This window comes from Ursus maritimus, unplaced genomic scaffold, assembly GCF_017311325.1.
Source record: "Ursus maritimus isolate PB19 unplaced genomic scaffold, ASM1731132v1 scaffold_23, whole genome shotgun sequence".
Classification (NCBI taxonomy): domain Eukaryota; kingdom Metazoa; phylum Chordata; class Mammalia; order Carnivora; family Ursidae; genus Ursus; species Ursus maritimus.
In genome coordinates, this window is record NW_024424786.1 from 30,218,304 (window position 1) to 30,239,695 (window position 21,392).

At 41.1% G+C, this 21,392-nt stretch overlaps 1 protein-coding gene and 1 non-coding gene across 2 annotated transcripts in view; both read right to left on the reverse strand.

Annotated features, from left to right (window-relative positions):
- Positions 1–21,392, reverse strand: part of CKAP5 (cytoskeleton associated protein 5) — a 107,963-nt gene that overhangs the window by 16,558 nt on the left and 70,013 nt on the right. The window contains exons 24-35 of the mRNA XM_040639046.1: positions 20,913–21,041; positions 10,608–10,802; positions 10,103–10,238; positions 8,709–8,797; positions 6,727–6,852; positions 5,363–5,512; positions 4,875–5,078; positions 4,530–4,665; positions 3,897–4,090; positions 2,781–2,953; positions 1,411–1,584; positions 1,070–1,190 (exon numbers count right to left, since the gene is read on the reverse strand). Coding sequence (XP_040494980.1) covers positions 1,070–1,190; positions 1,411–1,584; positions 2,781–2,953; positions 3,897–4,090; positions 4,530–4,665; positions 4,875–5,078; positions 5,363–5,512; positions 6,727–6,852; positions 8,709–8,797; positions 10,103–10,238; positions 10,608–10,802; positions 20,913–21,041 — 1,827 coding nt within the window. The remainder of the gene's footprint in view (positions 1–1,069; positions 1,191–1,410; positions 1,585–2,780; positions 2,954–3,896; positions 4,091–4,529; positions 4,666–4,874; positions 5,079–5,362; positions 5,513–6,726; positions 6,853–8,708; positions 8,798–10,102; positions 10,239–10,607; positions 10,803–20,912; positions 21,042–21,392) is intronic.
- On the reverse strand, positions 4,295–4,403 carry LOC121104878. Its single transcript, XR_005837252.1, has one exon. It is a non-coding gene; the product is annotated as a small nucleolar RNA SNORD67 (small nucleolar RNA).

A 21,392-nucleotide genomic window follows, 5' to 3' on the forward strand; every position in this document is an offset into this window, starting at 1 on the left:
TGGGTGGCACAGCGGTTAAGCGTCTGCCTTCGGCTCAGGGCGTGATCCTGGCGTTACGGGATCGGGCCCCCGGTCAGGCTCCTCCGGTATGAGCCTGCTTCTTCCTCTCCCACTCCCCCTGCTTGTGTTCCCTCTCTCGCTGCCTCTCTCTAATAAATAAAATCTTAAAAAAAAAAAAAAAATCCACGCAGCTTCTTTGCTCAAAATTCTCTAATGGTTTCCCATCACACTTAAAATCCAAACAACCTACCCTGGGGCTTTAAAAGTCTACATGGGATGTGAGGGCGATCTGGCTGCGACATCTGTCACCCCATTGATTGCCAGGGTTGATTCGGCTGATCTGGCTGGCTAGGCGGGTGTCCACCCTTCCTCCCTCACTGCTCCATGTGCGTCCCTCCCGAAGTTGCGCGCTCGGTCAAAGAGGACGACCTTCCCCAATAGAGGAGGACCGTTCTTCGGTCAAGGTATACGAGTAGCTGCGCTCCCCTGCTAGAACCTCCAAAAAACAAGCTCTCAAAAGTCTACACGATGTGATCTCTGTCCACCTCTCAAATCTCATTCTGTACCATTCTCCCCCTTCCGCACCCTGCTCTGGGCTCATGGGCCTTGAACTGTTTCCTTGAATATCCAAGCTCATTCCTACCCTATAGACTTGGTACTAGCTTCCCTTTGCTTGCATCCCTGATCTCCAATCGAAGTAACTATTCAGCTCCTCTCTCCGATCACCCCATTTGAGTTATATTTACACAGCAGTTGCTCTTATCTGATATTTTCTTGTTTACTTATTTCTCTCTGTCCACTAAAACCTAAGTAAGTTCCATGAGATTTGGTCCCTACTTAGTGCTGTATCTCCAGCCTCTGGTGAATGACTGCAGCCGTGAAGAGCAAGGATCTATGAGAGCCACCTCCTGGGAGGCAAGTGGTGACACTGAGCAGTCCCTGTGCACTTTCTCATCAGGGCAGTGCTGAATGCTGCCTACCTCCTTTAACTCTGTGACCCATATGCAGCCACCACTCATACAGCCTCTCCTGCCAATGGAATCACTGTCATGGGTCACACCCCCATTACCTGTGTCAGAGCTTGGATACTCGTGTTGATGTCACCACTGGCTACTTGGGAGATAATGAAATTGATTGTGGAGGCTGTATTACTGTGCATGTCATCGAAGTGTGGAGAAACAGCCCGGATTCTAGAGAGCAGAGCAAAGGGAAAAAATTCAATCTTTGTTACAAGACATCCAGTGAATTGGAATTATGCAGTTCTCCACCAGCTCCAGATCTCAGTAAAGAACTGTCACCAGCCATACAGTAATCAGTTCTAAAAAGTTCTGACTGCACAGAAAGCTCTTTTCACGTATGCACTCTCATGAGCATGCACTGCTGACACTTATATGAAAGAGATTAACTTACTTGGGTTCGGGAATAAGGACCGGTTCAAAAATGTCATCCAGTTTGTGCTGAACAAGCTCTGGCATTTCACATCGAACTGTACCATTGTCATTCTCAATCTCATCTAGATCCAGCTGGAATTCTCGGCGCACCATCTGGGCTGCCTCAGGATGCCCACTCATGCTTCGGGCTTGGCTAAGGGAAGCAAAAGAAGGCTCTTGAACTAAAGAGACTTCTGAACCAAAGAGCAAGAGTTGCACTGCCAGGTTCCCCAAAGCTTCCAGACAGATGTTCAACTTCTGGTTTCAGACCCCCTGAATGATTTAAGTCCTTGAGTCTAAGCAAGCGCCTTCAATGGGCAACAACACTGGTTCACGGACACCCTTACAGAGGATCATTTTAACTTCTATTTACAGTACCTTCCAAATTATAAGTATTCTCTCTAGTTCACTAAATCCAACAAACCTTGCACTGCTATTCCAGATGGGGAAGAAAATAATTAATAAAAATATACTGACTCAAAGCTCTCCACTTGGGCAAAAATTTAAGAAAAAAATAGACTGGCTGGTTCTCTCCTGCCAAATTAACCAGGGTTTAAGGTTTTCTAATCATAAGCATTCTTCCATGCAGTATTCGGTACATTTTAGACTTTGAGGGACAGTCAGTCACCTCTTTTTAGGAATATTCACTCTTGACAGGTCACGGCCAGCATTACATCTAAGCAATAGTCATCTAAAGTTTCCAAATTCAAATTGGTTAATATTAGAGATTGGACATAGTCCCGAATAGAGCTGTCTTGCTCAGAAGGCAGTATTTTGAGTCCCTATGCCAATTCTGGGTTGCATGCATTTCACTTATTAGCTTTATCTGAAGAACAGGAACCTGAGCATGGCCAGGAATAACACAAGGACAAAGGTGAACCAATAATTTCGCCACATGACATTGAGTGGCCACCTCTGCTAGCCAGTGGACTTCTGGGGAAGACTTGATTCGTGGGATACTGATGGATACCCTCTAACCTGTTTAGAGTTATGAACTCTAAACCAATCACCCTCCAGAGGGGATGAATCCAAGTCAGAAGTTAGAAAGATATAAGGGCCCTGCTAATGAGAAATTAGCAGGCAGTACTTACATCCTATAAGTGCGATACATAATTCTGTCCACGGAAAAGCAGTGAAAGAAGGCACAAGACTATTTAGAAGTGGTTTTGAGACAAAGACAAAGACAATGAAGACTGAAGGATTAAACACTGGCTACAAGACATTTCCCCAGACACTCTGGCATGCATGGTAATGGCTACAGGAACTCAAGACTATGTTACAGGATCAGCATTAAGCACACGAGGCAAAGACCACTGAGATGTTCTTAGACAACCGTCTCCATCTACATACTTGAGTTTGGAGGACATGTCCTCGGCTGGTCCCTTGCGCTGCATGCTGGCGTTGGAGTTTACGCTCTGCGTGCGCGGAGGTTTCTCCTCCACCTGTTTCACTGGGGCAGCCGAAGGCCTCTTTGCTGAACGCTTAATCCTCTCCTCGAGCATGCTCATATCCTTTTCAGAGAGCTGTAAAGACAGGCCGCGAGGAATTTATTCGCATGCCCCTCTACCACAGTATGAGGAGAATTAAAAACCTAACTGGAAGACTCAAAAGTCAATATCCGTTGACATACTGAAGCAAGCAGAACCTACTATGTGGGCTAAGTTTATTTTCAAAACACTAGCTACATTTAAAATCAACTATTGTTAAAACCTGCTATGGTAAGAGAATCTATGAAAGGAGGCAAGGATACAAAAGGAAAGACTATTAGTAACTACAAATGAAAAGGTCGAAGATTAAATGACGCTTCCTCATGTTTACTGTGTCAGCACTAACTATGTGAGCAAAAGGCAAAGAGCTTCCCTGTTGATCATCTGTAAAATTCCCATCTGCTTTATCTCCTTCACTGACCTGTAGTGAGGATGTAAACAGACTATCCCGGTAAAAATGTATAAAACTGCGTAAATACATGTAATACTCAGAGGTCACTGGAGTGAAGGACTGAGGTGCAACCACGAGTGGCCAGCTCAAAGTCAGCATCAGAAGCATCACCCGTGGGTCTGCAGAGTGTGGCTCGTGGCTCTTCTCATCTGACAGGTACCAGAACCTACGTTATATACGTGAGTACTTGGTCGCTAAAAACTAAATGCACTAAAAATTATAGAGCAGCTTTCTAGGCAGAATATAAATCCCAGACTAGCTCAGGATATGATTCAAAAACAGCTCTTGTTTCTAAAGCAAACCATATGAGTAGAAGGTGCAGAAAAGAAAATCTGGTTTTCAGTAAGACATAGCATAAATGTCCTACAACAATCAGATCCCTCAAGGCTTCATCTGGACTCTAGAACACACCGATGGGTTGAGTTTATTTAAAAAAGTGGTAAAAACTTAGCTAGAGTTGCGATGGTATGAAAGCTGACTCCTAACAATTCACAACATGCTGAAAATGTCCAGAGAAAAGTCACTCACAGTTCCAATGAGTTTGAACACCTGATCCCCGTGTACGTTGTACACGGTGACGATGGTATTGAGGGCAGCGTTGCGCACAGCGTTGTCGCGGTCTCCTATGTGAATCGCTATCTCCTTTAAGGCTTTCCCTGGGGTTGGTTGGCAAACATTCATGCCGTAGGACTCGACCAGACACCCCAGTTCTTCCAGGCACTCTGATGGGGGAGAAAGGTTAGTGAGACCCAACACGCATTCGGCTTAGAGACCTATCTTTACTAGATACATTTTCCTTGACCTACACGAAGGACAAAACTCTTATTCTGGCTCTAACTAGAATTTTTCCTTGTTTACAGCCTTCTGATAAAACACACCAACAAATAATAGTGTTACAGCAAGTGCTCCTGGAAGAAAGGGATGCCTGTGAGTCAGATGGCCCCTGTGCACTTGATTTTGTCACCAGGGTGGTACTGAGTGGTGCCCGTATCACCGATACTGTGCCCCACCAGAGTGCAACTCATCACTCTCACAGTTCACATCGGAAGCTTGGACTCGACACACAGACACTGAAGAAATGTCCTCGGTTCATCTACAGACTATTTCGTTTAGAGGTCACTGTGGCACAGACTCGCGCCTCAGGTTCAACTGTCGCCTCACCTGCTCTTTGCTTAGAGTTTTTGGATTTGGTCCCTTCCATGATGAAGGGGAACATCTTGCTGGCTGGGTAGACAAGGCACATCCGGTTCAGGATGGCACGGACATCTTTACGAATGACATCTTTTGGTTCTCCAACCTAGTCGACAAGGAAAATAACAACTGAGGCAGCTCCTGAGTGGCAAAGGGTCCTCCCATGCGTCACACATCTTGCAAGAACGAGGGCACGGGAATGAGCGGTGGAAGGTATCATCACAGAATAACCGGAAAAGGGAGAGGGAATAAAGGATGGGAACTGAGGTCAGCTGGCAGCTTGGGCAGTGTTCTAGAGTGAGAACAATGCACTACCTTGAGGATGAGATAGGGGATGAAGGAAGATGCTTCATTCTCAGTCAGATGATATTCCTCCTCACTTAGCAGGGTGAAGAGCAATTTTAAATATTCTAGGGCTTTCATCAGGACGCTTGTATTGGTGTCAAAAAACCGCAGGGTAAGCCACTTTAAGATAAGATCCAGGCAACCAATAACGCCCTCTTTTTCACTCTCCAAGTGCTTAAAATAAAAGACAAGTAAGACTGTATAAAAATTTAAGTTCTCTTAGGTAAGTACATTATAGATTTTACTAGAGTCCAAGAAGAAAATCGATTTTTAAGATTCTACTTAAGACCTAAAATTATGACAGTCATTTATTCTATCAAATAATACAACAGCTCTAAAGCCAAAGGACATGGTGTATTCTAGTTCCTTCTCAAGTCACATTAACTTCTGGTTATTTCACAAGGTTCAGTATTTTCATGGATCTGAGCTATGCGTGTATTTATCTACCGCAAACCTACATCAACCATGACAGCAAGGGCTTTGTTATGATGCTGAAAGTCTGAGTGAAACATCTCATCTTGTAACCACTTAGCCACACAGCTAGACATCTGAGTCTTTAGTTGCTCAATGTATTCATCCCGTGGAGTAGTAAAATTCCACTTCAGCACCTGAAAAGCAACAGTGAAAAGGGACTATAAGATGTTCAACTGAAATAAGGCAGAGAATTCTATTTAAAGCAGCTGCAGACATCAATGTAATAGGATATTTTAAAATCCGACAAGATTAATTTGTAATTAAATATGAATGCAAAAGGCATTATCAAGCAGTCATACTTCTGGAAGCTTAATTCTTAACATCTTCTACGAATAGAATATTCAGCAATTCTCACTAGAAAAATCAATGCTCTATTATTGTATAACATGGTGTATGTTACTGGTACATAAAGGGAAAATTTGTAATATCTATCAAAATTAAATATGTGCATACATTCTAGTAGGAGTTTAATAAAGATATATTCGCATATGTGCACAAGTACCTATATTCAAAGAGGCTTACGACAGAATAGTTTATAATAGCAAATGACTAGAAGCAACCTAAATGTTTATGTTGTGGGTTGGGGATAAAGAAAGGTACACACCATGATGTACCGATAAAGAGAATGAATGGATATATGCATGCAGTTATGTAATGACCTTTAGGGTATTTCAAACATCATTAAAGAAAAAAAGCAAAATACAGAACAAAGAGTACAGCATGTTCCCCTGTGTGTAAAAAGCGCTCTAGATTTATACATATGACTGTATGGTATGAAATATTCATACGTCTGAAGCAATACATAAAAACATCGGTAATAATATCTTCCCTGTGGGGGGAGACTAGAGGGAGACATGCTTTTAATACTATACTCTGCACTTTTCACACTGCTTCAATTGTTTTTTAAAACAATGTATATATTTTGACAAAAAAATTTAACTGCCTAATAATACCAAAAGAACATAAAAAGAGAAATGCTGACTTAGACAGATACAGTCACCAGATCCATCTTTTGAGGTATCAGGTACAAGAAGGATTAAATAAGTAGCCCACTACAGATGTGTAATTGATAAAAATCAGTGAATATTTTCCATTTTTTGATTATAAACAAACTTCTGTTTCTTTCCATTTGGAGGAAGAATAGGCAATAGCTCCATCCTATAGTTCCTTTGTAGGAACTAATGTTCCCTTAAACCTGAGAGAAAAAAAGCTATAATTTATAAGCAAAAGATTCAGTTCATTATTAGGTATTTCACAATGAAATGAATTCCAGACAGTAAAATTATTCTTGATTACAAAACAAAACAAGAAAACAAAAAACTCCTGAGGGTTCTTGTCCCTTCCTTACCTTTAATCCTTTTTCATCTTTCATTCTTTGCTCTTTTCCATTTGGAACAACAATGAAAATAGGACCAGATTTGTCTTCATCCTCCTTTAAGCTGGTTTTGCTGGGCACTTTCTTTCCTTGTGCGCTCTACAGCCGAGGTTCAGGGAACACTGGTTAGCTAGGCTACTAGCCCTTGGGAATGTGATGTTATTGCCCAGTAAGTGGGCTCTCTATAAAACAAACACTCTCAATATTACATTCCCCATGAAAGAAACAGATGAGCCACAGAATCTTGCACATACTATCTTTCTGTACATTTCCAGAAATAGACTCTATGCCCAACATGGGGCTTTAACTCATGACCCTGAGATTAAGGCCTCAGCTGAGATCAAGAGTCAGATGCTAAACCAATTAGGCCACCCAGTCACCCCACCAGAATTTTTTTAGAGAGGGAGTGTGAGCTGGTGTGGAGGTGGTGTGGAGAGAGAGAGCGAGAGAGGGAGAGACAGAAACTTTAAAGCAGGCTCCGCGCTTTGAGCACAGAGCCCAACCAAGGCTCGATCTCACACCAAGACCACAACCTGAGCCGAAATCAAGAGTCAGATGCCCAACTGACTGAACCACCCAGGAGCCCCCAGAAATGTTTTTAAAAATACATTCTCAAGTAACTGTGGGTTACTTGGACTGGCATGTAATGTAGTTGGAAAAACTCTATTATTTATCATTGGTCTGGGACATAGACTCTTTACTGGATAGCTCTTTTCTTTTCTTTTTAAAGATTTTATTTATTTGACAGAGAGGGAGGGAGAGAGAGAGAGGGCACAAACAGGGGGAGTAGCAGACAGAGGGAGAGGGAGAAACAGGCTCCCTGGTGAGCAGAGAGCCTGACATGGGGCTCGATCCCAGGACCCTGGGATCATGACCTGAGCCAAAGGCAGCCGCTTAACCGACTGAGCCACCCAGGCGCCCCTGGACAGCTCCTTTCTTTCTTGAAATCTTCAACACCATTTACAGCTTTCCATATTCATGACATTTTGAATGGCGTTTACACATGTCTTAGTCAAGAAAGCTTTTCTGTTTCTCTGAATATAAAATGTATCGCTATCACATGATAGCCAATCTGTTTCTAGAGACACTTGTAGAAACATTTTAAATAATTATAAGAGTGGTTTTGAAAAATAATCCAAGATTCTGAATCTTTGTATCAGACGGAAAGAAAACAGTGAACACTCAGAATATGTATTTAAAGTAATATTTGAATTTCAAAACTGGAACCATTATTAATTATTAATATAAATGTAGCAAGAGTCCATTATTTCTAGTAGGCCAGAGTTTCTTTCTAGTTCAAACACTTAAGTCATTCAGTTAAAACAAATATGAGATCATTTATGTGAAACTGCTTTGTAAACTGCAAAAGACTGGGGAAAAAAACTACAGCATTAAGAACAGAGTCAAAAATACTTCAAAGCACTTGTGATCAAAATACTAAAATAAGCACTTGTTAAATTTGGGATGAGGACAGTGGGGAGGACAGGAAAAGAACAGCTTCACCGGACAGTTTAGAAGATAATTATCTATTTAAATTAACTCACTGTGTTAAAGGACCAGGCATAGGGAAGGAAACAAATAACAAATATTCAAACGAATGGCCAGAGTGCCCATTTTATGTGAGCATATAATAATAAATGTACTGGGGCACCTGGTGGCTCAATCAGTTGAGTGTCCGACTCTTGGTCGTGATTTCATGGGCCATGAGATGGAGCCCTGCGCCGGGACTCTGCGCTCAGCAGGGAGTCTGCTTAAGGGTTCGCTCCCTCTGCCCCTCCCCTGGTTTGGGCTTGCTCCCTCTCTCTCTCTCTCTCTCAAATAAATAAATAAATCTTAAAAAAAAAAAAAAGAGTAATGTTCTTTCATACATAATATGATCTTTCCTAATAGAATGACTCGGTGTATAAAACACACTGAAAAGCAATTCTACATCTAAGTATGCACAGTTAACATACCTTTGCTTTAGAGGAAACTCCTAGAGCTTTGGCCTTCTTCGGATCAGGCTTGGTTTCTACAGTGCTGGAAACAGAATCTTCAACAGGTGCTTTGAGAAAAAAAGGCATCTACTATAAATATAAACTCTAACTAATATCACTTTATTCTGAGCAGGTTAAATATATATTGATGAGAAAGCCTACAGTTTTAAATGTGTCAATTTAGAAAGTATTTTCAATTAGATTTTTTTCCTAATCTTTTTTTCCTGCTTGAATTCCTTTTTAAGTATAACCCTAAGAAAATAACTCAATAAATCTACATATACTTTGCCAATAGTTAAGTTGAAGTTTTAAAACTATTTTCTACGTAACAGTTAAAAAAACCTTTTTCGGGGCGCCTGGGTGGCACAGTCGTTAAGCGTCTGCCCTCCGCTCAGGGTGCGATCCCGGTGTTCTGGGATCGAGCCCCACATCAGGCTCCTCCACTGGGAGCCTGCTTCTTCCTCTCCCACTCCCCCTGCTTGTGTTTCCTCTCTCGCTGGCTGTCTCTCGCTGTCTAATAAATAAATAAATAAATAAATCTTTAAAAAAACAAACAAACAAACTTTTTTTCCTAGATTGATACTTCCTTAAGGGTAGAGTCTGTCATCTTTGGTACTCAGTATTTACCATGTAGCAAGATCCCAACAGATGTTGTAATTGAATATACTTTGATACCAATAGTTTTACACATGTACAATTTCTAACTCTATAGCATGAACAGTTTCTATCCCACTAAAGAGAATAATATTTTATTTAAGTAGTAAGTCTAGAGAAGAAGTGGTTACAGACTAGAGTATTATTTATAAATGATGGAATTGTACCATTAGGGTGATGAAATCAAGAGTCCTCTCTAAAAGATTTGTAAATATTAGAATGAATCAGCAAACGGGCACTGCAGTAGAAGAACTCATTTGGGAATGAGGAAGAGGAATTCTATGCTGGTTTAGGCACTGACAGGCTGTCCTCGTGCCAGTCAATTAATCTTTTGGGTTTCCTCATCTCTTAATAAAGGGAATTAGACTAGATGGTCCCAGTTCCCCCTCTAACTATTATATCCAATAGCAGAAAACATATGGAAACCTTAAAAATAGGATGGAACACACTTCCTGGAGTATTTCAATGTGCTATTCCGAAACCACTTTTTGAAACTGGAAACCAAATTAAGCATCTTCATACCTTCAGCACAATTCCTAGCATAAAACCTGACAAATGTTTGTGGTAGAAGGGTAAAGAGGGAGGGAGGGAAGGAAGGAAGGCGGGAGGGCCTAGGATCTAAGCTGTTTGGAAATATGGTAAGAAATGAAGGCTTGATTTCTTCTTAGAGTTCCCCTGGGCTACTTCCTTCTCCCTTAACCCTCTCAAAATAGAGTTACCTGAAGCTGGCTGGAATTTGGCTGGAGCTGACCCTCCCACTGGTTTGGAAGTTGCTTTAGCAGACGCAGCAGGCTTGGCTGGCATGTTTGCTTTGGCTTTCTCTAGCATGGCCAATACCTGATCTTTAGAAGTTGGCTAAGGAGACAACATAATAGGAGAAGTGAGAGGCCACATACATGGTACACTCATACTATGCTTACTAACAGAGCTGCTGTCAAACACATCACTGAGCTCCCAGTTTTGAAATACCTATGAAGTAAGGGAGGTGGCACACAGTGCAAGAGAAGTAACACACATTATGAAGTCATACTAAATTAGCTACCATTCTAGAAGGTCACAATTTTCGCCCCTGCAGAGTCAGGTTCTTGGGAGTTCAACATATTTTTGCTCTCGTTGGGATTTCAAGTGAAACTCCTAGGAGATAATATGATCTCTTGCCTATATATACTCATGTTCAATATTTTTCTAATGGCTTTTAACAGCAGCAACCACAAGAAGTTGTACCTTTAGTTTCCCGGTAGCCTTGGCCATTTTCTCATACCCCAGATGCATCATGAAGAACGGCAAGGCATCCTGGGCCTTCTTCCGCACATCTCCATTGCGATCCTCCAGGCACGAGTAGAGATGAGGAACACAAAGGATAAGGTCTGTGGGGGTGGAACGAAGAGTCGGTAGTTTCTCAGCCAGCCAGCCCAGAAGCTGCCAAAAGAAATAAAGACCGGTTACACACTTCAAGTGGAAAGTTATTACTTATGGTCTTAAGCTTAATGATTACATTAGTACCAAACACTGAATTAGTTACTATAACTTTCCAATATAAAATCAGTACTTTTCACTGCTCAAGAACAATGCTATATATAAATGATATATGCAAAGACGACAATTTTCTTTAAGATAAGGACATGGTTCTTTGGACCACACTTGGGCATTAAACTATAAAGCTTTAATAGTTCTTAATGCATTTTACAGATGAAAACCTTTCACTTATCTTTTAAAAAAAAATTCTAAGAATTACTCAGCTAGAGAAGATGCAGAACATTTATTTGATCAGGAGAGGACAAGTTCTACCAGGACTTCTGTTTTCAGCCTTATATCGACAGTTTTTCTCTATTCCTCCCAAATAATTCATATCTGTATTTATTTTTTAATTCAAGTTTTCACTGAGACAATTGTAGTCACATGGAGTTATAGGAAATAGAAATCCCATGCACTCAGTTTCCTCTAACAGTATAGCACCTTATAAAATTACACTCTAGTATCACAACCAGGATACTGACTTTGATACAATCCACTGATCCTGTTTACACTGCCCAGCTTTGCTGTTCTCATTTGTGTCTGTGTGTATATTTAGTTCTACGATTTTATCACACATACATTACTACATCTGACACCAGTCAAGATTTTAAACAGTTCCGCTGCAAGGATCCTTCATGTTGCCTCCTCTATAACCACAGGCATCTCCCTTCTCCCACTCCAATCCCTGGTAACTACTAATCTGTTCTCCATTTCTAAAATCTTGTCATTTCAAACATATTCCACAAATGGAATCATATGGTATGTAATTGTTTGGAGCTGGGTTTTGCCAGTCAACATAATTCCTTGGAGATTTATCTCAACTGTTGCTCGTATCAGTGACTCTTTTATTGCTAAATAGTATTACCGTATGGACATACAACAGTTGGTTTAACCCTGCACCTGTTGAAGGATATCTAGGCTGTTTCCTAGTTTTTTATTATCATGAATTCAGCTGCTATGAACATTTGTGTACAGATTTTTATGTAGACATAAATTTTCAGTTTTATGGAATAAATACACAAGATCACAATTGTTGGGTCATATAGTAACTATACATTCAGTTTTGGGATTTTTTAAAAAAAAGATTTATTTTTTGAAAGAGAGAGAGGGCAAGCACATGTGGGCGTGGGGTGAAGCAGAGAGGCAGGGAGAGAGAGAGAGAGAATCCCAACTAGACTCCCCATTGAGCCCGGAGCCCAATACAGAGTTCAATCTCATGTCCCTGAGATCATGACCTGAGCTGAAATCAAGATTTGGGACACTTGAGGGGAGAGTTAAGATGGCAGAGGAGTAGGAGACAACTTTTTCAGCCGGTCCCCCGAGTCGAGCTGGATAGGTACCAGACAAGTCTGAACATCCACGGAACCAGCCTGAGACACAGGAAGATACATCTGGATCTCTACAAATGAACATCTCCAGCGCTGAGTATTGAGGTATGAAGCGGGGAGCCATGAAACCGCGCACGGATATCGGAAGATAAACGGAAGGGGGAGGGAGCCGCCACGTTCGGGCGCCGGGAAGCGGTAGCCACCTGCACGGGGGAGCGGGCGGACTCGCGGACCGGCACCCCGAGACAGTAGACTAAGAATGTGAGCCGGGAGCCCGCGCCACGAGACTTCTCACGGAACTCCGGACCCGGTGTGCTCACCGGAAACAGACTGAGACCGGGAGCTTCCGGAGCGCGCGGGGGCAGCTGGTGGTTGGCGGCGTTAGAAACACAAAGGACAGAGACGCGCCGGCCCTGGAAGTGAGGGCTGGGACGCCGGGTGTGGGGCGCACATCCCGGGACGCTGCAGGATTGAGCAGCACCAACAGTAACAGAGTTAAAGTGGCCAGAACATCAGTGGAGAACAGGCCGCAATCCCTCTGTTCTGTGACAGAGGCTGAAATTCGGCCACTGCTGCTCTGACTCTCAGAAGAGGCACAGCAAACTGCCAGGGAAAGCCGCCAGAGAACAAAAGCCTGGAAATACCGGCTCAGGGAGTGCCCATCCCCATCCCCCCTCGCAGGGGACACGGAGACTCTACCCAAACAGGGCTGCCTGAGTATCGGCGCGGCAGGCCCCTCCCCCAGAACACAGAAGGCAGGCTGAAAAATCAAGAAGCCCACAACCCGGGCGCCTGGGTGGCGCAGTCATTGAGCGCCTGTCTTCGGCTTAGGGCGTGATCCCAGCGTTCCGGAAAGGAGTCCCTCATCGGGCTCCTCCGCTGGGAGCCTGCTTCTTCCTCTCCCACTCCCCTGCTTCTGTTCCCTCTCTCGCTGGTTGGCTGCCACATAAATAAATAAATAAAATCTTTAAAGAAGAAGCCCACATCCCTAAGATCCCTATAAAACAAGGGGCACGGCCTGGGACCCAGTCAATAATTTGGGCTCTGGAAACCCCGCAACCTCTCTTCATCAGAATGACAAGAAGGAGAAGCCCCCCCCAGCAAAGAAAAGACAGTGATTCTGTGGCCTCTGCCACAGAAATAATGGATATGGATGTAACCAAATTATCAGAAATGGAATTCAGAGTAACGATGGTCAAAATGATGAGTAGAATTGAAAAAACTATTAACGAAAAGGTTACTGAGAATATAGAATCCCTAAGGACAGAAATGAGAGCGAATCTGACAGAAATTAAAAATTCTATGAGCCAAATGCAGGCAAAACTAGAGGCTCTGACGGCCAGGGTCGCAGAAGCAGAGGAACGGGTTAGTGAATTGGAGGATGGGTTAATAGAGGAAAAAATGAAAATAGAAGATGGTCTTAAAAAAATCCACGCCCACGAATGTAGGTTACGGGAGATTACTGACTCAATGAAACGATCCAATGTTAGAATCATCGGCATCCCCGAGGGGGTGGAGAAAAACAGAGGTCTAGAAGAGATATTTGAACAAATTGTAGCTGAAAACTTCCCTAATCTAGCAAGGGAAACAAACATTCGTGTCCAAGAGGCAGAGAGGACCCCTCCCAAGCTCAACCACGACAAACCTACGCCACGTCACGTCATAGTGCAATTCACAAATATTAGATGCAAGGATACAGTATTGAAAGCGGCCAGGGCAAAGAAATTTCTCACGTACCAAGGCAAAAGCATCAGAATTACGTCAGACCTGTCTACACAGACCTGGAATGAGAGAAAGGGTTGGGGGAGCATATTTAAAGCTCTTTCAGAGAAAAACATGCAGCCAAGGATCCTTTATCCAGCAAGGCTGTCATTCAGAATTGATGGAGAAATAAAGACATTTCAGAATCGCCAGTCACTAACCAATTTTGTAACCACGAAACCAGCCCTACAGGAGATATTACGGGGGGTTCTATAAAAGTAAAAAGGCCCCAAGAGTGATACAGAACAGAAAGTCACAGCCAATACAAACAAAGACTTTACTGGCAACATGGCAACATTAAAATCATATCTCTCAGTAATCAGTCTTAATGTAAATGGTTTGAACCATCCCATAAAACGCCACAGGGTTGCAGATTGGATAAAAAGAAATGACCCATCCATTTGCTGTCTACAAGAGACTCATTTCGAACCCAAAGATGCATTCAGACTGAGAGTAAGGGGATGGAGTACCATCTTTCACGCAAATGGACCTCAAAAGAAAGCTGGGGTAGCAATTCTCATATCAGATAAATTGGATTTTAAACTACAGACTATAGTTAGAGATGCAGAAGGGCACTATATTATTCTTAAGGGAAGTATTCAACAAGTGGATATGACAATTATAAATATATATGCCCCCAACAGGGGAGCAGCAAGATACACAAGCCAACTCTTAACCAGAATAAAGAGACATATAAATAAAAATACATTAATAGTAGGGGACCTCAACACTCCACTATCAGAAATAGACAGAACACCCTGGCAAAAACTAAGCAAAGAATCAAAGGCTTTGAATGCCATACTCGATGAGTTGGACCTCATAGATATATATAGAACACTACACCCCAGAACCAAAGAATACTCATTCTATTCTAATGCCCATGGAACATTCTCAAGAATAGACCATGTTCTGGGACACAAAACAGGTCTCAACCGATACCAAAAGATTGAAATTATCCCCTGCATATTCTCAGACCACAACGCTCTGAAATTGGAACTCAACCACAAGGAAAAATTTGGAAGAAACTCAAACACTTGGAGACTAAGAACCATCCTGCTCAGGAATGACTCGATAAACCAGGAAATCAAAAATCAATTTAAACAATTTATGGAGACCAATGAGAATGAAAATACAACAGTCCAAAACCTATGGGATACTGCAAAGGCAGTCCTAAGGGGGAAATACATAGCCATCCAAGCCTCACTCAAAAGAATAGAAAAATCTAAAATGCAGTTTTTATATTCTCACCTCAAGAAGCTGGAACAGCAACAGAGGGACAGGCCTAATCCACGCACGAGGAAGCAGTTGACCAAAATTAGAGCTGAAATCAATCAATCAGAAACCAGAAGTACAGTAGAGCAGATCAACAGGACTAGAAGCTGGTTCTTTGAGAGAATCAATAAAATTGACAGACCACTGGCAAGACTTATCCAAAAGAAAAGAGAAAGGACCCAAATTAATAAAATTATGAATGAAAAAAGGAGAGGTCACGACCAACACCAAGGAAATTAGAAGGATTATTAGAAACTTTTATCAACAGCTATATGCCAATAAATTAAGCAATCTGGAAGAGATGGAGGCCTTCCTGGAAACCTATAAACTACCAAGACTGAAACAGGAAGAAACTGATTTCTTAAACAGGCCAATTAATTATGAAGAGATTGAGTCAGTGATAAACAACCTTCCAAATAACAAAACCGGATGGTTTTCCTGGGGAATTCTACCAAATATTCAAAGAAGAAATAATACCTATTCTCCTAAAGCTATTTCAAAAAATAGAAACAGAAGGAAAGCTACCAAACTCATTCTATGAGGCCAATATTACCTTGATCCCCAAACCAGGCAAAGACCCCATCAAAAAGGAGAATTACAGACCGATTTCCCTAATGAATATGGACGCCAAAATCCTCAACAAGATACTTGCTAATAGAATCCAACAGTACATTAAAAGGATTATCCATCATGATCAAGTGGGATTCATACCTGGGATGCAAGCGTGGTTCAATATTCGCAAATCAATCAGCGTGATACATCATATCAACAAGAAAAGACTCAGGAACCATATGATCCTCTCAATCGATGCCGAAAAAGCATTTGACAAAATACAGCATCCTTTCCTGATTAAAACCCTTCAGAGTGTAGGAATAGAAGGTACATTTCTCAATCTCATAAAAGCCATCTATGAAAAGCCTACTGCAAATATTATTCTCAATGGGGAAAAGCTGGAAGCCTTTCCCTTAAGATCAGGAACTCGACAAGGATGCCCACTCTCGCCACTATTATTCAACATAGTACTAGAAGTCCTTGCAACAGCAATCAGACGACAAAAAGGGATCAAAGGTATTCAAATTGGCAAAGAAGAAGTCAAAATGTCTCTCTTTGCAGATGACATGATACTCTATATGGAAAACCCAAAAGAAGCCACTCCCAAACTATTAGAAGTTATAGAGCAATTCAGTAACGTGGCGGGATACAAAATCAATGCTCAGAAATCAGTTGCATTTCTATACACGAATAACGAGACCGAAGAAAGAGAAATTAGGGAATCCATCCCATTTACAATAGCACCAAAAACCATACGTTACCTTGGAATTAACTTAACCAGAGACGTAAAGGACCTATATTCTAGAAACTATAAATCACTCTTGAAAGACATTGAGGAAGACATAAAAAGATGGAAAGATATTCCATGCTCATGGATTGGAAGAATTAACATAGTTAAAATGTCCATGCTACCCAGAGCAATCTACACTTTCAATGCTATCCCGATCAAAATACCGAGGACATTTTTCAAAGAACTGGAACAAATAGTCCTTAAATTTGTATGGAAACAGAAAAGGCCCCGAATCTCCAAGGAACTGTTGAAAAGGAAAAACAAAGCTGGGGGCATCACAATGCCGGATTTCGAGCTGTACTACAAAGCTGTGATCACAAAGACAGCATGGTACTGGCACAAAAACAGACACATAGACCAATGGAACAGAATAGAGAGCCCAGAAATGGACCCTCGGCTCTTTGGGCAACTAATATTTGATAAAGCAGGAAAAAACATCCGGTGGGAAAAAGACAGTCTCTTCAATAAATGGTGCTGGGAAAATTGGACAGCTACATGCAAAAGAATGAAACTTGACCACTCTCTCACACCATACACAAAAATAAACTCCAAATGGATGAAAGACCTCGATGTGAGACAGGAATCCATCAAAATTCTAGAGGAGAACATAGGCAGCAACCTCTACGACATCGGCCAAAGCAACCTTTTTCATGACACATCCCCAAAGGCAAGAGAAACAAAAGATAAAATGAATTTATGGGACTTCATCAAGATTAAAAGTTTCTGCACAGCCAAGGAAACAGTCAGAAAAACTAAGAGGCAGCCCACGGAATGGGAGAATATATTTGCAAATGACACTACAGATAAAGGACTGGTATCCAAGATCTACAAAGAACTTCTCAAACTCAATACACGAGAAACAAATAAACAAATCAAAAAATGGGCAGAAGATATGAACAGACACTTTTCCAATGAAGACATACAAATGGCTAACAGACACATGAAAAAATGTTCAAAATCATTAGCCATCAAGGAAATTCAAATCAAAACCACACTGAGATACCACCTTACGCCAGTTAGAATGGCAAAAATAGACAAGGCAAGAAACAACAATTGTTGGAGAGGATGTGGAGAAAGGGGATCCCTCCTACATTGTTGGTGGGAATGCAAGTTGGTACAGCCACTCTGGAAAACAGTATGGAGGTCCCTTAAAAAGTTAAAAATTGAGCTACCCTATGATCCAGCCATTGCACTACTGGGTATTTACCCCAAAGATACAGACGTAGTGAAGAGAAGGGCCATATGCACCCCAATGTTCATAGCAGCAATGTCCATAATAGCTAAATCGTGGAAGGAGCCGAGATGCCCTTCAACAGATGACTGGATTAAGAAGTTGTGGTCCATATATACAATGGAATATTACTCAGCTATCAGAAAGAACGAGTTCTCAACATTTGCTGCAACATGGACGGCACTGGAGGAGATAATGCTAAGTGAAATAAGTCAGGCAGAGAAAGACAATTATATGGTTTCTTTCATCTATGGAACATAAGAACTAGGAAGATCAGTAGGGGAAGAAAGGGATAAAGAAAGGGGGGGTAATCAGAAGGGGGAATGAACCATGAGAGACTATGGACTATGAGAAACAAACTGAGGGCCTCAGAGGGAAGGGGGGTGGGGGAATGGGATAGACCAGTGATGGGTAGTAAGGAGGGCACGTATTGCATGGTGCACTGGGTGTTATACGCAACTAATGAATCATCGAACTTTACATCGGAAACCAGGGATGTACTGTATGGTGACTAACATAATATAATAAAAAAACATTAAAAAAAAAAAAGATTTGGGACACTTAACTGAGCCACCCAGGCGCCCTCTACATGTTTAGTTTTATAAGAAACTGCCCAATTCTTTCCTCGAGTGGCTGTACCATTTTACATTTCCTCCAACAGAGCGTCCACATCCTTGCCAGCATTTGGTGTTAAAACTATTTTTTTATTTCAGTAATTCTGATAGCTGTAGAGTGATATGTCACTGTAGTTTTAATTAGCATTTCCCTTATGGCTAATAACACTGAACAACTTTTATGGGCTTATTTGCCACATGCATATCCTCTTCAGTGAAACATCTCTTCATGTCTTTTGCCCGTTTTTGTTTTGTTTTTTAAGAAGGCTTTATGCCCAACACGGAACTCCAACTCATGACCCTGAGATCAAGCGTCATACGCTCCACCAACTGAGCCAGCCAGGTGCCCCATCTTTTGCCCATTCTTTAATTAGACTTTTTCCCCCCTGTTTTGAGAATTCTTCACGTTTTAGATAATAGTTATCAGATATTGAGTTAGCAAATATTTTTTTCTGTGGTGTAGCTGCCTTTTCATCATCTTCACATGGTCTTTTGCAGAGTGAAAATTCTTAATTTTTATGAGGTCCAGTTTATCAATTTTTTCCACTGATGGGATTGTGGTTTTGGTGTCAAGTCTAAGAATTCTTTGCCTGAAGAATTTGTATATCCTGAAGATTTTCACCAATATTATCTTTAAAAGTTCTATAGTTTTGGGGTGCCTGGGTGGCTTAGTTGGTTAAGTGTCCAACTCTTGATTTCAGCTCTGGTCTTGATCTCAGGGTCTTGAGTTCAAACCCCCCCTTGAAAAAATAAGTAAAATAAAAGTTCTATAGTTTTATGTTCTGCATTTAAGTCAATGATCCATTTTGAGTTAATGTTTACATAGGATGGAAGGTTTAGGTTGAGGTTTAGTGTTTTATCTATGGATGTCAAAGGCTCTAGAATCATCTGTTGAAAAGGCTAACCTTCCTACACTAAATTACTTCGGTAACTTTGTCAAAAACTACTTGATAGTATTTGTGTGGGTCTATTTCTAGGTTTCTCTTCAGACCCACTGACCTGGGTCTGTCCTCTGCTTCCCAACCTCTACGTCAGTTTCTTGATTATATTAATAATAAGTATTTGGTAGAGCGATTATTTCCATGTTTTTCTTCTTTGTCAAGACTGTTTTAGCTAGAATATAAATCTTAGAATAAGCCTGTCTTTGGCTATAAAAAAACATCCTAAGCCTGTCTTTGGCTATAAAAAAACATCCTGCAATTTTGATGGGAATTACATTAAGCCTACAGATCAATTTGGGAAGAACTGACATCTCTACTACGTTGAGTCTTCCTATCAACAACCATGGCATGTCTCTCTATCTGTTTGGGTCTTCCTTGAACTCTTTCATCAGTATTCTGTAATTTTCAACATATACATTCTGTATTTGCTTTGCTAAGTGCACATCTAAGGATTTCATTTTTTTTGGAGTAATTGTAAATGGTATTTTTTAAATTTCAATTTCTATATGTCCACTGTATTATAAAGAAATGTGATTGATTTGTGTGTGTTAATTTTGTATCCTGCAACCTTACTGAACTCATTAGTTCTAGGAGTTTACTTGTAGATTCCTTAGGATTTTCTATGTAGACAGCCATGTCATCTGCCATTAGGGATGGTTTTGCTTATTCTTTTTCCAATTGTCTTTCATTTCTTTTTCTTGCCTCATTGCGGTGACTAGAACTTCCCATACTATGCTAATTAACAGTGGTGAAAATGGACATTGTTCCCAATCTTAGGAGGAAAGCATCCAGTCTTCCACCACTCTACAGATAAGTATGACATTATCTGTAGAGGTTTTTTGTAGGTGGTCTTTATTAAGCTGAGGTAATTGTCTTCTATTACTAACTTGCTCAGAGTTTTTGTCATGAACAGATGTTGGATTTTCTCAAATCCTTTATTTGTGTCAACTGACACAATTATATGATTTTTCTTCTTTAGCCTGCTGGTATAATGAATTATACTGGATTTTTGAATGCTGAATTCTGTTTTCATGTTCTGATTAAAATCTTTTACCATTTCAGAGTTAAAGAAATGAGAAAATTTCACAGATAGGCTAGTCCTTTAAACAATTTTACTGTTAAGGTAAGCCACCTGTGTGGCTCAGCTCATTGAGTGACATACTCTTGATTTCGGCTCAGGTCTCGATCTCAGGGTCCTGGGATCAAGCCCCGCCTCTGGGTCCTGGCTCAGCTGAAGTCTGAGAATTCTCTCCTCCTCCCTCTGCCCCTCCCCTCAGTCACGTGTGCATGTGCTCTCTCTCTCAAATAAATAAATCTTAAAAAAAAATTTTATTGTTAAAAAAGTATATGAAAGGGGGGAGAAAAAGAGGTACATGAGTATAAAAGCTTTAGGAATTTGGTTTCATTTCACTAACTGTTTCATAATGAAACTCATTCTATCCATACAAGCATATTTATTAGGTAGGTCCACACCTCTAAGAAGGTAAAAGTCACGAGTAAAGCACAGCATATTTGTAGTACTTACCTCTTGCCTCAAGAAAGGATTTTCCTTTTTGAGCTCTTCAGAAAGATCTTCTCCTTCCAGCCATTCCTTCATGCCTGTCTGTTCTGCCCAAGCATTCACAGTTGCTAGGGCAGCTGCCCGAACATTGTTCTAAACGGGAGAGAATTAGTAAAGATAACATCAGTTATGGTTTGGAGGTAGGGAGTGAAAAAGTTTGTTGCCTTGGGAACGTGAACAATGGAGGTTTCTCTAAGGTCCATATGAACATACTTGGAATCAACTTCTCTGACACAGAATCTAGTTCTATGGTTGTACTAAAAATCCAAAGTAAAGGAGAAACATAAAACTCCAACTGTAAGATCCTGTATTCAGTTAAATTAGGCAAAAACCGTGAACTGGGCATAAAGTATCATGTAAGGGGAATAAACTCAGTTTGTTTTCTGAAGCTCTGGGGGCTGTTATATCCATGGTTATTTATAAAGAATGTAACTATACAGGGTT